General features: G+C 28.3%; 1 protein-coding gene across 1 annotated transcript in view; it reads left to right on the forward strand.

Moving 5' to 3' along the window:
- Positions 1 to 13,513, forward strand: part of LOC142331681 (uncharacterized) — a 46,241-nt gene extending 32,728 nt beyond the window's left edge. The window contains exons 8-11 of the mRNA XM_075377711.1: positions 434 to 743; positions 2,472 to 2,967; positions 8,156 to 8,332; positions 13,007 to 13,513. Of these exons, the coding sequence (XP_075233826.1) occupies positions 434 to 743; positions 2,472 to 2,967; positions 8,156 to 8,332; positions 13,007 to 13,457 (1,434 nt within the window). The 3' untranslated portion in view covers positions 13,458 to 13,513. The remainder of the gene's footprint in view (positions 1 to 433; positions 744 to 2,471; positions 2,968 to 8,155; positions 8,333 to 13,006) is intronic.
- The last annotated feature ends 1,782 nt before the right edge of the window (positions 13,514 to 15,295 follow it).

Consider the following 15,295-nt stretch of genomic DNA (forward strand, 5'->3'; position numbering starts at 1 on the left):
TTTTATTTATTTTTTTTAATAATTATTCCTGATTGAGATTATTAATCTCAATCAGGAATAATGAGCTATTAATTGAAAAATGGTCTGTGTCTGGAAAACTGATACTCTATAAACCCATATTCAACGTGTAAAAATATTACTTATGAAGCAATGAAGAGGATATAATTGTTTTACTCATACAACAAACATTAAAAAATATTTTGGATAAGTTTTCATAAAAATGTTCAGTAATCAAAAATAAAATTTTCAAGATTAACAAAAAGTAAATGGCAAATAAATTAAGATCATCCTCATTCTTTATATCAATATGAAGCATGTTTTAATGTTTTAATGTTATAAAATTATAATTTCTTTATTAAACTTCTTACTTTTGCTAAAATAATATGTATGAAAATAATATGAACACTATTTTTTATACGATATGAACTCCCAGGACAGAGGTGGTGTATATTATACTGGACCAGATTCTATAGTTATACCACTTCATTCACCAGACAGTGTGGCAGAACCACTGATGATATACGATCCAGAGACTGAGACCATGGTCGATACTCATTTAGAAGAAGAACCGCGAGTGAGGGTACCGCAAACTACAGAAACAAGTGATGAGCAGATTGTTGACTCGACCACCGCTAGTGCTTCAAAAAATAATGTTTCAGTGACGACAAATTCATTGCAGCAGCAATCTTCATCCTCATTAGAGAAATCCATTATCGTGTCGGCTGATGTTATCACCCACCGAGGTAAAGTATTTCTCATTTGAATACATGCATTAATTTTGAAACTTCATAATATTTTTATAATACAAACCTATAACCCATAATACGCATTATAAAGAATTTGCCAATTAAGATAATTAATACTAATAACTCTTTAAAGAATTTTGGGCTCTAAAATATTCCATTTATTCTTATATTTTATACTAATGGTTTTCAGGAAATGAGAATTATGTTAATAATAAATATTTAATGAAAAACTCTTTTATGATCTATCTGAAGGTATTAAAAATGTTATGAATTGAAATTGTAATAGGAGACATTTAATTCAGGAACCACATCTTTGTACAATTCAAATCAATTTTAAAACATTATCATTTTAACTGTATTAAAATAATATTTATTTTAATGGTTGGTATTGCCAATGCTCTATGTTAAATTCATATGATATATTCAGATTGTACATATACTATTACTAAACAATTATACATGTCAAACATGTGCAGATTATGAAGTCTAGATTCCCACTTATTCACAGATATTTTGTATTTATATAATGATTTTTCTAAAATTTATAGACAATTAAGCTAAAAGAATTCAATATATTTCTATGGCTCGGTATCCTTTTTGAGAATGTTACATGAAAGGATACCAGCACAGCATTATATGATGTAAGAAAAGTTGTCACAATTTTAATTTTTTGCCTGGTATAGTGTTTGGAGTATTCAAATAATAGGTAATGAAATAATTTTACTATGATTAGTAATTTGCAGAATCACTGGTTTAAAATTCAGTGACCCTAAAAATGTAGTTATCAATGTCTTTATCTCCAAACAGGTAGAATATAAATTTATATTTCATAGTTTCAGTTATTAAGACAGTATCTAAATATAAAACACAAAGAATAATTATACTGTGGAATATTGCTACTAGATCTGTTACATATAGATCAAGACAAAGCATATTTTTGTTTACTGCACACAAAAATAAATTAATAGTAAAGAAAAAAGTATACTAAGCTGCTAAATTTCAGAAAAATAGTATCTAAAATGAACTGGTAATATTAAAACTTCATATTACAGTAAGAAAGAATGTTAATTAATTAAAATTAATCAAATCTTAAGGTATCTGTTATCAAATCAGTTGCCTTTGTAAGATTATTATAATGAAGAACTGTAAAGCTGATAATTTTTTTTTTTTTGAGATGACAGGGCATCAACTGCTTTGGTCTGTTTGTTCTATGGGAATGGACAATTATAGCTTATGAAAAATATCATACCTGATTGGTGATAACTAATTAAAAAGATGTAGTTTGTTACAAATATGATTAGGATAGAATAGAAAAAATGTACAAAGTCAAATAAATGTTAATGGAAAAGTAAAACTACTATTTGTAGGCTAGAGTGTAGCTGTACAGCAATGTATTATGTACAAATATAAATGTTAACATTTATTTCTGTGATTGTGTATACGTGTTTGTTCTACTTCTTAGATTGTAAATTAAGATAAGTAAAACTATATATGCATATATCCTATATACTATATATGCATATATCCTATGTTTACATATATACTACATATGTAAACATATACATCAAATCAGAAGTATGTATGAAAATAATGAAATCAGAAGTATCAGAAGTATGAAAGTACGTCTATACTAAAAATTAACTATTTTGTTAAAATGTATACTAAAAAGTAACTATTTTATACTACAAATTATTAATCCACATTTCTGTCTGATTATTTTTTTAGAGCCAAAAGAAAAGACTGAGAAAGTGTGTGATAAAAAACAGCCTGAAAAAACAACACCAACTGCATCTGTAGTTGTGTCACCGAAATCACCACGAACAACTCCGACTTCATCTCTGATATCACAAAAAACAACTCCAACATCTTCTTTAATATCACCCAGTAGCAGTCAACGAAGCCAACTGAAGGAGTCTTCACCAGGTAGTGGAGAGTTATTACCGGAAGTACTAAAGTTACTACCTCCTGAAATGATGGGTAAAACATCAGAAGACACAGCAAACATAACAGGTGGTAGTAAAGAGAGACTATCTGGAGCTTCGGATGAACGTAAAAACTCATCAGAGTCTGAACAAGATTCAGATGCTGTTTTGATACAAAATGAAGAAAGATTAGGGCATGAAGATGAGGATGATGACCAAGAAAAAAAGACCCTGGTTCATCAACCTGACTCTTTAGAAGATGAACTGCCATACGTGCCAACAACTTTACCTCAAGAAAGGTATTTACATAAAATATAAATATTTATTTAATACAGATTATCATATATACTTGTATATTAGTCCCAAAGAATGAACTTTGATGAATGGTTATTTAAATAAATTAACAGAGATGAATGCAGAGAACAATTAACATAAATGTTATGTTAAATGTACTGTTTAAAAATCTCAATTGTTAAACAATCCTCATAATTAGACATACAGGAATTAGTAAAATTTGTTCACCTATTTAAATATAAATAAGGAGTAAAGACAAATACAGATAAAAATGTAAATTTTCAATTAATAAATCAAAAAAAAAATGTAAGTAGTTAGATTAAACAAAAAACAAACAACAAAAAAATTGTAGAACAAAACAACAAAAAACTTAAATTAGAACAAACAATAGAACATAAGCATTTCCAACAGCAGTATCTAAAGAAGCTTCATTTAAATCAAAGGCTAGCCAAGACTTAGGTAAAGTTTTTATAACTTCTACCTTAAAATAAGATCTATTATAATCAATTTAAAAATTATTCTTTATCCTTTTCTTGGTGTGTGTGTGTGTGTGTGTTTTGTGTACATATATATGTGACCAAGAAAAAATAAATTCCGATTCATCAACCCGACTCTTTAGAAAATGAACTGCCACATGTGCCAACAACTTTACATCAAGAAAGGTGTTAACATAAAATATGTACATATATATTTTATACTAATTCATTCAAATCTACTAATTGAGATTTTTTTTTAAATTGAAATACACATTTAGTTTTAGATTGTTGTTTTCTGAATGGTTCCAGAGCATTCTCTTTTCTGGTTTATCATTACACCAGCAAAATTTATCAATAGTATAAGATCTTTGTAATAGATTCTAAGAAACTGTAGTTGGCTGATAATAACAGCCATGGTGTGTGTATATATATATATATATATATATATATATATATATATATATATACATACATATACAGACAAACACATGACTATACGCACACCTTTTCACTGCATACTAGTTCAAAAAAGCATCATTAATTACAGTCAACTTTTATTTTCCATCAAATTTTTTATTATACATTTCAAATTATTTTCACTTTTACCAGTTATTAAATTAAATTCCAAGAGAGCAGTGGATATTGAATTTAAGGATAGAGAGAATAAGCTATTTTATTTAACAGGGATTTGTTATTACGTTTTCATATATGGCTAGTCTTAATTTTATTTACCAAGTTTTAAAAATATATTTTTATCCAAACATCCTTTTAGTCTATTTAGATAATGATCAATCAAGAAACCACATTTATTCCTTAAAGAACTGCACCATTTTTTATTTTTCCTGCAAGTGATTCCATTAAATTTATGAATATATGTTCTGGTAGCATTTATTGCATCCAAATTGCTGCTCTTTTTCTTATCACTTACATTGGATCTAATACCGAGAAACATGTTTTTTTCCTTTATAGTCAAAAGAGATCAGTCAGTCGCCCAGGTGCCAGTTACCATTGTAAAACTGTTTTAAGTAAAGTCACCTCAACAAAATCTTTACTCAACTTTTCACTTTGAATCTCCAAGTTACAAATAATATTATTGCCATAAGTTGGGTTAGACAACTTGAGTCGGAATTAAATTCATTGCTGAATATAATAAATGAGTTCTGGCAGAAAACTCCATGTGTCTGAAAGAATGCTACTACAATTTAGAATTAGTTCTGTCTTATGTACCTAAAAATAATAACTATTCTTCTTGGGTAGCAGGGAGGATAACCCAAATATCCTTGCTTCTTATGTGAATAGGACAGTTGGGACAAGAAAGAACATGAACCAGAAAAGAATGGCCATGTAAGGTATTATTAGAACCTGGGAACAAAAATGTCATACGGAAAAGTTTGGTTGATTCATGAAAAGTCCTTTTACCTCCACTTCACATCAAACTGGGATTGATGAAACAATTTGTAAAGGCTCTATCTAAAGAAGTGGAGTATTTTAAATACATCTGGCATAAGTTCACAATTGTCAGATTCCAAACTAAAAGGTGTTTTCACTAGTCCAGGTATTACTCCCATTAAAGCCCATCAGGGCTAGTAATGCGGGGGGGGGGTGAGAGGAACGTCACTAGGCGGGTGTCTTCCCCTACGGGGTTGGGATGGACCAGGTATTCATTAACATTTTAAAGATGAAGTCTTTCAAATCAAAATAGAGAAAATTGAAAAAGAAGCATGGAAAGCAATTTAAAGAAGTCGTAAAGAAATTTCTTGGGAACAATAAGGACCCAAATTTTAAGTGTACAGTGGAAAACATGCAAATGAAATTCCAAGATTTGGGTTGTTTGATGAGTTTGAAGGTACCATTTTCTTCATTCTCATATTGATTACTTTTCCAAAATTCTTGGTGCTGTATGTGAAGAACAGGGTGAAAGATTTCACCAAGATATAAAGAAAATGGAATGCAGATTTCAGGGAAGATGGAATGTGAACATGATTGCAGACTACTGTTGGTGGATCCATAGAGACGATCCGCAAGCTGACAACAGAAAAGGTGGCCTGAGAAGTGTTGAAAAAAGTAAAAGGCCAGTACAAGTCTTCATAGAGTTAAGAAAATGGACAAAAATCCTTTATTACTTTTTTTATAAATAAAGGTTTTCTATGAGGAATACATATACTCATACAATAAGTCTTTTTTAGCACTTTCTTTTTTAGTATTGTGAAAAATTCATACAGGATAGAAGAAAACTATGGCCATATTTTAAATCAATGCACAAAATAACATAGAAATCAGTTATCAGATTACAAACAACTTTCAAATTCCTTAATTTTGTTGACCTGTGTAATCAATTATATTACATCTTAACACTGATTTTAATTAACTTACCCTCTTAAGTTATTAACATTGATCTTGCCTTCAACTTAAAAAGAAAAAAAACTTTATTCATATCATGAATTATTGGCATTAAAATTAAAATTAAAAAAAAATTAATATTTAATAATTAAATTGTGTATGTTTTTCAGAGTGGAATAATGACACTCATAATTTTTTTCAAAATTATTAGTAGAGAAATTTTTACACGATTGGCTTAGATTACCAACAAGGTCTATAGTATTGAAGTTTAATCTGTATAATTTATACAAATGTATAAATGTATTTAGGCCTGATCTGTAATTAATAGAATCATTGGAACCATTACATTTAATAGCCACAACTGTCATTGTTTCAAAAATTATATATATATAAATAACTGTCATCAATAGAATAAAATATTATACAATATTTTAAATTTTATAATATATTGTAAATATTATACAATAAAAACAGTTTGTATGGGTTTGATTTTGTTATCAAATAAGGCAATATTTATTGTTAAAAAAAAATATATAGATACAAGTTAAGTTGCATCTATAATAAGAAAGGTTATTCAGAAAGTAAAGGACAAAGTCAACAATTTTTCTTTGTAAATAACTTACTTCTAAAGAATGCAGCAAAAACCAGACTGTTATGTTTACATGTAATCATCCTGGTTACAATATAGTTTTGAAGACAAGCTTTGTGGTGCTATTGGAATAAAAATGTTACTTGTATATATTTAGCTGACTCAGATCAGGGCTCATCTTCAACATTGTTGTCTTCATCAGATTCCTTCACTGCAATGCAATACATAGACTTCATTAATGAATAATAATTATTCACATGATATTTATTTTTATTAGTATTGTGGAGAAATGGTTCAAAAGTTTCTATTTTAAGCTAATCAATGATTTGTGTAAAAAATAATTTTGATCATGTGAACACCTGCTGTTTATTTTGATGACCAATCATTGGAGAGAAAGTATCTGTAATTTTTCCAATGTTGCACCAATCTGGATCAACAATAACTTATTTGTCAACTTTCAGCATACTGGGAGATATACAAAGTATAGAGGTATCAGCAATCACGTGCAGTAGTTTTTACCTGTTGAAATACCAGCAAATAAAATGAACAAATAAGTTTACTGCATATTCTAATTAACAGAAACCTCTAAATTTATTTTTTATTTGCAGGAGACAAAGTGATGACATTTATTTTAAATGTTTTAAATTTCACTACACTTTTTTGCATCTTTTTTTATCCACATGTAGGTAAGGAATTTTATATGACCAGATTTACAAAATTTGCAATAAATAAATTGCAGACACCATTAAATGATGACACCATTAACTGTCTCTCAGTTTTATTAAATAAACATATTAAAAAAGTTACTCCCTTTCTAATCACATGGAATTACACAGCTAGAAGAACTTCTCATTAATATATAGAAATGTGTTTCACTGCAAAAAGCAACATCTATGGTGAAGGTACTAGTTCAGTAGTTTTCAAAAAATATTCCGGAATCATAATTGTAAGTATTTAGAAAGCAAGCTGTTTAAAAAATTTTTTTTTTTAACGTTTAAACCAAATTTTTCATCCAGATTAATAAATGATTAACAGTTACTTACATTAAAAACTAATTTATTTTTTTTTTTTTTTTGCATCACTAATATTTTCCAACTCATGTTGAAAATCAAATCATATTTTTACCTTCAACAGAACAATATTTGCTGATCTGAATTACGTTTGAATCGATTCATCAGTTGCTGAGTCATCACAATAAGAAATTAGTGATATGCAGATTTTTTTTTAGTCTGATGATGTGGCTTAAAGAATGCTAAAAATGCAGCATTTTCACCAAAAGAGACTCTTTATATTTACAATACATTCTTCCTTTGTAGAAAAAATGCATAAGGGATGACACTATGTCAGAAACCCAAAACGTTTTCATATATGTTAGACCTTACTGCCTTATTTTTTAATGAAATAATCACTGGAAATCTAAGAAAATCATCACAACAACACTTAAATGTACCCATGATCCACTTTAAATTCACTTTTTTATTTAATTAATCTTACTTCAAGTTTTTCCAACAAGCTAATTTTCAGGATTCATATACATTGTTTTGTTATTCTCCATATATGTTATTCGGTTTATTTATAACTTGATTATATGTTTTGAATTTTTTTTAATCTTAAACTTTTTAAGGACTAAAACCTCAGAAATAGTTTTTAGACCTATTTCTACATTTAAACTTAATTGTGAACATTAAAGTTTTATATAATGCATGAAGCTTTGAATTTACATCATTTTCAATATTTTATGTATTCTTCCTGTGATCGGTATATAATATTATACATATATTATTTCAGGTCCGTAGCACATCCTATAATTCCAATAAAACAACGAGTGTCAGAAGTTAAAACATATCCGATAGAGAGACCACGTTCGACCACACCTATTAACCCGGCCACACTAGACGATTATGTGACACCGTATGATGAGTCCACATCATGCACATGGGATAAAATGCAAATCACATTGCCAAGGTATACCGGAACTAAAACACAGTTGAATAAAATAGAAAGATTTGATAAAACTAGGTGAAATTTTTCTTAATGGTTGCGCATATATCATCTTACGATCAATTTTTATTACAGTTATTGATATTTTCTTATATGAAGCTAAGTTTTAGTCAAGAGTTCATGACAGATATTTTCCTGACCCTTCTTCTCAAAATTGTGATTAATAGAATGACCTAGTTATTAGAAAAACATTTAGATTCTTACTGGATGCTTCATATTCTATCACCTTTATGTTGTCTATTAGTGGTGTTAAACCTTGATTTGCTATAGTTCTATTCAGTTACATTCTATAGTTTATTGCAGATGCTCATGTATCTACTTGTTTGATGTATTAAATTTTTCTCTTCGACTTTTGTTACATCTAGATTTCTAACTAAAAGTATTTATCTTAACAAAGTTTTTTAGCAGATATCAAAATAGGCAATGTTCTTCCATTTTCCTCTGCTGACTGCAATTTCAATTGCTTTACTCATTAGAATTTTAATAAAGAACTGAGGTAAGAGTCAATTTATCCAAACACATTGAATCTTAAATTTGATTTATTAAATGTATAGATTGGATTATGTTTTTAGTGTCTAAAATATAACGGTGCATTACGATTTAAAATTTTCCATTTTATTAACATTTCAAAACCAGTAGCCGCATTCTATTGTACAGATGAAAGTTTCACTGAATGTTTTATAAAAAAAAACTTTTCTGATTTCTTACATTGAAGCATTTCAAATTTCTATTTTACATAATCATTTAAATAGTATTATACATTAGGAGCAATTAGAAGGCCTGACTTCATTCAATACGCATTTTAATTCCAGATCAAGTTTTTTGTACAAGCACTTGTAAGAAAGAAATTTCCTGAATATCCCATTGGCAGAAACCATAAAATATTAAGGGTATGGTTATTCTTCAGGTTCCCATATACTTAGCATAGTTCTAATCGAGCCAAAACCCATAAAACTCCCGGGAAAGAAAGGATCATGGATATGCAAAAGAGTAGATAGCAGGAAACAGATTATTTATCCACACAGTGAACAAGAAATGAAACAAACAAAACCACCCACAGGAATGTAAAGCCCCTCCAGTTAACTGATGCCCATCTCACACACAATTCCTCAGGTGAACGGGACACTGGATTGGAGCACCAAATAATTTTATATTAGCCAGCTCAAATATGTGCTATAACAAATATCTCTTCCTCCAAATATTAAAGAACACCACTCTTGAACAAGGAAAGAGATTTTGAAAGAAAACCTCATCTACCTGCAAAATTTTATGACATGTATATATAGTTCCATATCTGACTAAACTGCTGTATATAGCTGCACAGACAGTTACTCATAGAAAGCTTCTTCTGTATGGAAGTATAAATCATTATAATCTTAGAATCTAAGAATCAGAGCAGTCACAACAAATTAAGTCTGTTACAATTGATTGAATAGAACCAAACCTGAATCATGCTAAGATAAAATAATAGAAAATTCCCAGTAGAATTTCATTTCTTTACATTTTAACATAAACATTCTGAACAAGTTTAAAATCAATGGAGTTGCTTTGAAGAGCCCAGACTTTACATCAGTAGATTTCTTTATTTAAAGCAAAGTAATTAAACAACCTCTATCTAAAAGAAATAATCTCAGCAGCCCATAGATCACAAATACAGCCATTATTGAGTACTTTGAAGGGGAAGAAAAATATCACTTTTATCTGCTGCTTAACAAATTTTGCATATACATCCAAATACATATCACACATTTAATAAATATACCATAAGAATTATTTAATGGTTATCCCCTTCTACTTAAGTACCAACTCAATCTTCATTAAATGGAAGAGAATAAAGTGCAAAAAAATTTAACTTCTAATATGTAGCAAGTCATACGTGTAAGTTTTTCACAGTATTAATTTGGTATAACAAATAAAATTAATACAGATTTACAGGTGGCTATTGAAATTGTTTCTTTTTTCTTTCATTTATATGTTATACATATTTGATAAATATAAATTATTATATTTATGTGTGACTAATAAACAAATTATATTCAATTGGTGAGAAATAGAAATGAGGTTGAAACATTAATGCTTTCAGGAAATTACAAAATCATCACTGACAAAATATTATGGTAAAGCCCCCACATGCACAAAACGTGGACCCACTTATTACAAGGCCATGAAACACTTTAATCAGTTACCATACACAAATTATAAGAGAAATTTAAAATTTTATTATATTAAAATGAAGATAAACTCTTCAAATTACTGGTAAGTAAATCTTTCACACTTAATTGTTTTGGTTTCTCGTTTGGTGACAATAGAACCAAAGGGGTCCTCTTGAATCATTGTTTGAAGGTATTCTGTGGGTTAAAACACCTGAAAACTATTTTATTGAGACAATGCTAAGATAATTTCAACCAGAATTCCAGAAGATCCACCTAAATACAACATTATCATAAAGTAATGTGAAAAATTTTTGAGATAAGGTTGCCTGTATACCATTCTTTGGCTGGTTACATCTAACAGTAAGATGGTAGTCTATCCTGCCACCACAATAAAACACATAATGAAACCTTGATGAAAACTTCCACAACATCGGATAGGATAAGTGAGATGTTACAATGGGCATCCTAATTCTGTTTTTTTTCTATGAAGATTCATGAAGGATACTGTTTTTGGGCTGATCTGCTGGAACTTTTAAACTATATAAGCTGCAGCATTCATCAACATTTTCATATGCATGCTTGCAGGGTGAAATTGATTATTTTCTAGATATCTGCAAAGGTGGCCACGTTGAACAGATCTCAAATGCTAAGTATGTGTTTTTTTATTCTAATAAAAACTGTAAGAGAATATCTTCATTTTAATGTACTTGTAGAATTTAAGATTTATTTCATAATTTATTGATATAATTTTTTTTAATTTTTCACACATCAAGTATAAGCCTGGTATTAAATGAAGTAAATATATATGAATATTATCGTAAATTTAATTTATTTAAGTTTATTTTCTCTTGATTGGATAGAATTAAATATAATAAAAAGACATATTTTACTTAAAAATATTACATTTACTAATTTCTTGGATTAACCAGTCAACTGTACAAACTTATAAATTAAATACACAATGTTTTACTTAGAATTCTCTAAGCTTCCTCAGGTGACAATACACATTCACACACACATTATACAAAATTCTCTTACATACTAAGAAATTAACTGGTCTACCCTAGATAACAATATTTTATCCCCACCCTTGTTGTAATAGATCCCTCTACTGTCTCATCTCATCTTTAGATAATTATATCTTTATATAACCTGATTGCTATTTTCTGTGTATTGAAACCTTTATTACAATCCATATATTTTCCTCAAAAATTACAAGCATTATTTTCCTTAAAACCAAATTTACTATATAAATATGATTTTTTAAATTAAATTAACATATATGTTGCTTAATCCAACTACATCCATTCTATTGTTGACAGCGTTTGTATTTTTCCTGATGTATATCATTTCTAGCGTGGTCCTTTTATATGTATTTTGTTGTTTGTCTAATATTTCAACTGTTGAAATCGAACGAGTGTTAATGTTCTTTTGTATGTTTTGTAAGTGCTGTCACTTCCTTTTTTCTATATTTATGGCTTCTATTCTTTTTTTAAGGTATTAAGATGTTTGCCATTGTACAACACATTGCAATCTTTACACAGAATGCTGTATACTACGTTGGCTTGTTGATTTTTTTCTATAGGCGATTTTAATTTAGAAAACATACTGTTCAGATTGTTGGAATTTTGATGGGCAATTGCGAAATCCTTTTGTAACATATTTTAATCTTTTCTGACCAATCTGCGACATATGGTTATGCAATATAATTCTCACTCTTATTATTTTTATTAGGATAGTTGACTGATTATAGTATTTATGAATTGTATTTTTAAATATTTTATTTATGATATTTCCTGGATAATTATTATTTATTAATAGATCTTTTGCTTTTTTTATATATTCTGGTCTATCTTCGGGGTTTGTAAATTTCATTATTTTGTTTGCTTAGACTCTGAGAGTATAGAGGTATACTATCATTTACTCTATAAGCTTAGAGAATTGTAAGTGAAATTTTGTGTATTTAATTTATAAGTTTGTACAGTTGATTGGTTAACCCAAGAAATTAATAAAGGTAATATTTTTAAGTAAAGTATGTCTTTTTGTAAAAAAGTATATATATATATTTATTTTAAATATTCAGTTAAATGTAATTACTTTTCATCAGAATCAATGGAAAAAAATCTTTAGAAAAACATACTAGAGTCTACAAAAGTTTTCAAAATAATCCTGTGACCAAAGGTTTGGAAACTACTGATATAGTTCAGTAACCATTTGAAAAGTTCAAATGGCATTTGAATACATCATATTTAATCTGACTAGCTTTCTTTAGCCCATTTTCTGGTTTTTATGTCTATTGAATTACCTGTATTGCAGTTAAAACCATAAATTCTTTATGATGACAGTTTTTCATCAACTCTATTAGATAAAAAAACCCAGTAGAGAGATAATGTTATTCCTCAACTTGCAGTTTTATTATCAACACACTGAGTGCTGAAGCGCTCTCTTATTGCTGTATGATAATGATATCAGTGGTTATTTTCAGGACAGACTCCATCAAGAGTGAAGACAGATCGAGAAGTCCAGCTTGCAGTAAATCATGGTCTCATTTCACAGAACAAGGACGAAGTCAATCGACAACTGCAGGACGTAGTTCACACATAAGGAGAAAAACTCCACCGACACCGCCTTCACCTCCTCCTCTGCCTCCTAGAGCTGCTGTGGCTTGGGTCAGTTTCGATGAAGTTCCTGAGCGACGAAGAACTCCTAAAAGGATAACGACACTGCCGTCTTCAACACAACAACAAGGACAAACGGTCGCTACTTATAATTACGTCAATCCTGAGGAATGCAGCTGTGAATGTCATGACGCACAACACAGAGGAGTCACAACAACGACGACTGTGTCAAATCAGTGCGGAAGTGGCGGTGATGGTAAACAACACAAAACGAATACAAAAACAAGAACCTCATCTACTTCTTATAGGACCAATTAATACGTTTATAAATCACACTCCCTGATCGTGATCGTAATAATATAATTGTGCAATATGACATAAATATTAATACCTATTCGACTTATACAAAAGTTACTATGGATTTTTATTTATTTAATTTGTCATTTGTTAATAAAAATAAATTTAAGAGAAAAACTATCAGTGTGACATAACTGATACATGTATTAACAATAATACACACTGTTCCATTTAAGAATATAATTTTTTCTACTGAAACTACTATAGCCAATTGTTTATAATAGTTATTTTCTTCTAATTAGCGTCTGTTTTTTCTTTTTAATTATTACCTTCATTGTTATTTTAACATATTTACATGAATAAATATGGCTATATTATAAATTTTACTTAAAATATAATCTTCAAATTATGTTTTTCTTCATTTATTTATGTGACTGTAGCTTGTGTTTAAAAATATTTATTATTTTATAACATAAATTGACTTAAATGAAAGTTTATTAACATCTATTTTCAAAAGTTACAAAGCGTGTGCATTATAATATTATTCTGCTATTTAACACAATTTTGTTTTATAAGTTAACATAGTTAATCATAAGTGTGATAAATTCATTAATACAGTGTTGTACTATTTGACATTTTTAACATTAAAAAAAGAAACCAATAATAATGATAAGAAACAGCATTTTTTTTGCCTGAAAACAATGCTTATGGTCAGAGGTATAGTGACCCAAAACCAGTCGATTATGAACAGTAAGTCAAAAGCAATATAATTTACTGCTGTAGACCGAAGTTGTAGTAACAATTTGAAGTAACATCTGTGCTTAGGCATCAAAACAGACTAATAGATATAGTTTTATTTCCAGAATAGAAGAGAAAAGTCATATGAGAAAATAATATAAAAAAACAACTGTTTATTTTAGTTATCTGTCAATTTATTTACTTACATATGGTTTCACAAATTATTTGATTAGCTGTAATTAAAAGTTTTGAATCAGATTTTTCCAATATAAAATACAGAAAATTTTGTATATAGGAATTACTAATGAAATTTCATAATAGGAAATACTATGTTATATTATATTTTTATCACCTGGAATGCATACAATTTAATAACATACTTTTTGTTGTGTTTTCATAATACAAAATGAAGAAATTTTTACTGATTACTGAACAATAGTTTCTATATAAATGTAGAATAAAACAAACTGAAGCATCAAAATGATAAACAAGAGGTGTTAACAATTAAAATTTATAAGACACATTTTCAATGCTCTTATACATCAAGCAATTTAAATAATACCACTAAGCTCTCAAGATTACTAAGAAAAAACTCAATAACATTAAATACATAGCAGTGAATCATGTACACAATAGTGAAATAGCTGTACACAATAGTGAAATAGCTAACAAGTTAATTTATTTAAAAAAAAAAAAGATGTATAACAACAGGAAAATTTAATAAAAAAAGATTAGAAATCAGATTTATAAACAAATAGAAATTGTTTCATGTCAACTAATATAAATGAAAAAAATTTCCAAACTTTATTATGTACTATCAAATAAATCTACCAGATTTATTCATAAAATAAATTAAAAGCAAAAATTCAAAGACCTATTTAAATTGTTAAGTAATAATTTATAAGATTAATTGCAACAAATTTTAAATCGCACCCAACTGGAAGAAGATTCAAACAGATTGTAAAAAGACAATATCTAGACCATGAAATCTTATTAGACACTACATTGATAAATTTTTTCTGAAAATTTCATTCAGTTATATTTTCTCAATAATGATCAATATATAAATGTACTAAGGAATTTGAATACATACAGCCTATAAAATTTAAAACAACATACCA

Source organism: Lycorma delicatula, chromosome 10, assembly GCF_047948215.1.
Source record: "Lycorma delicatula isolate Av1 chromosome 10, ASM4794821v1, whole genome shotgun sequence".
Lineage (NCBI taxonomy): Eukaryota > Metazoa > Arthropoda > Insecta > Hemiptera > Fulgoridae > Lycorma > Lycorma delicatula.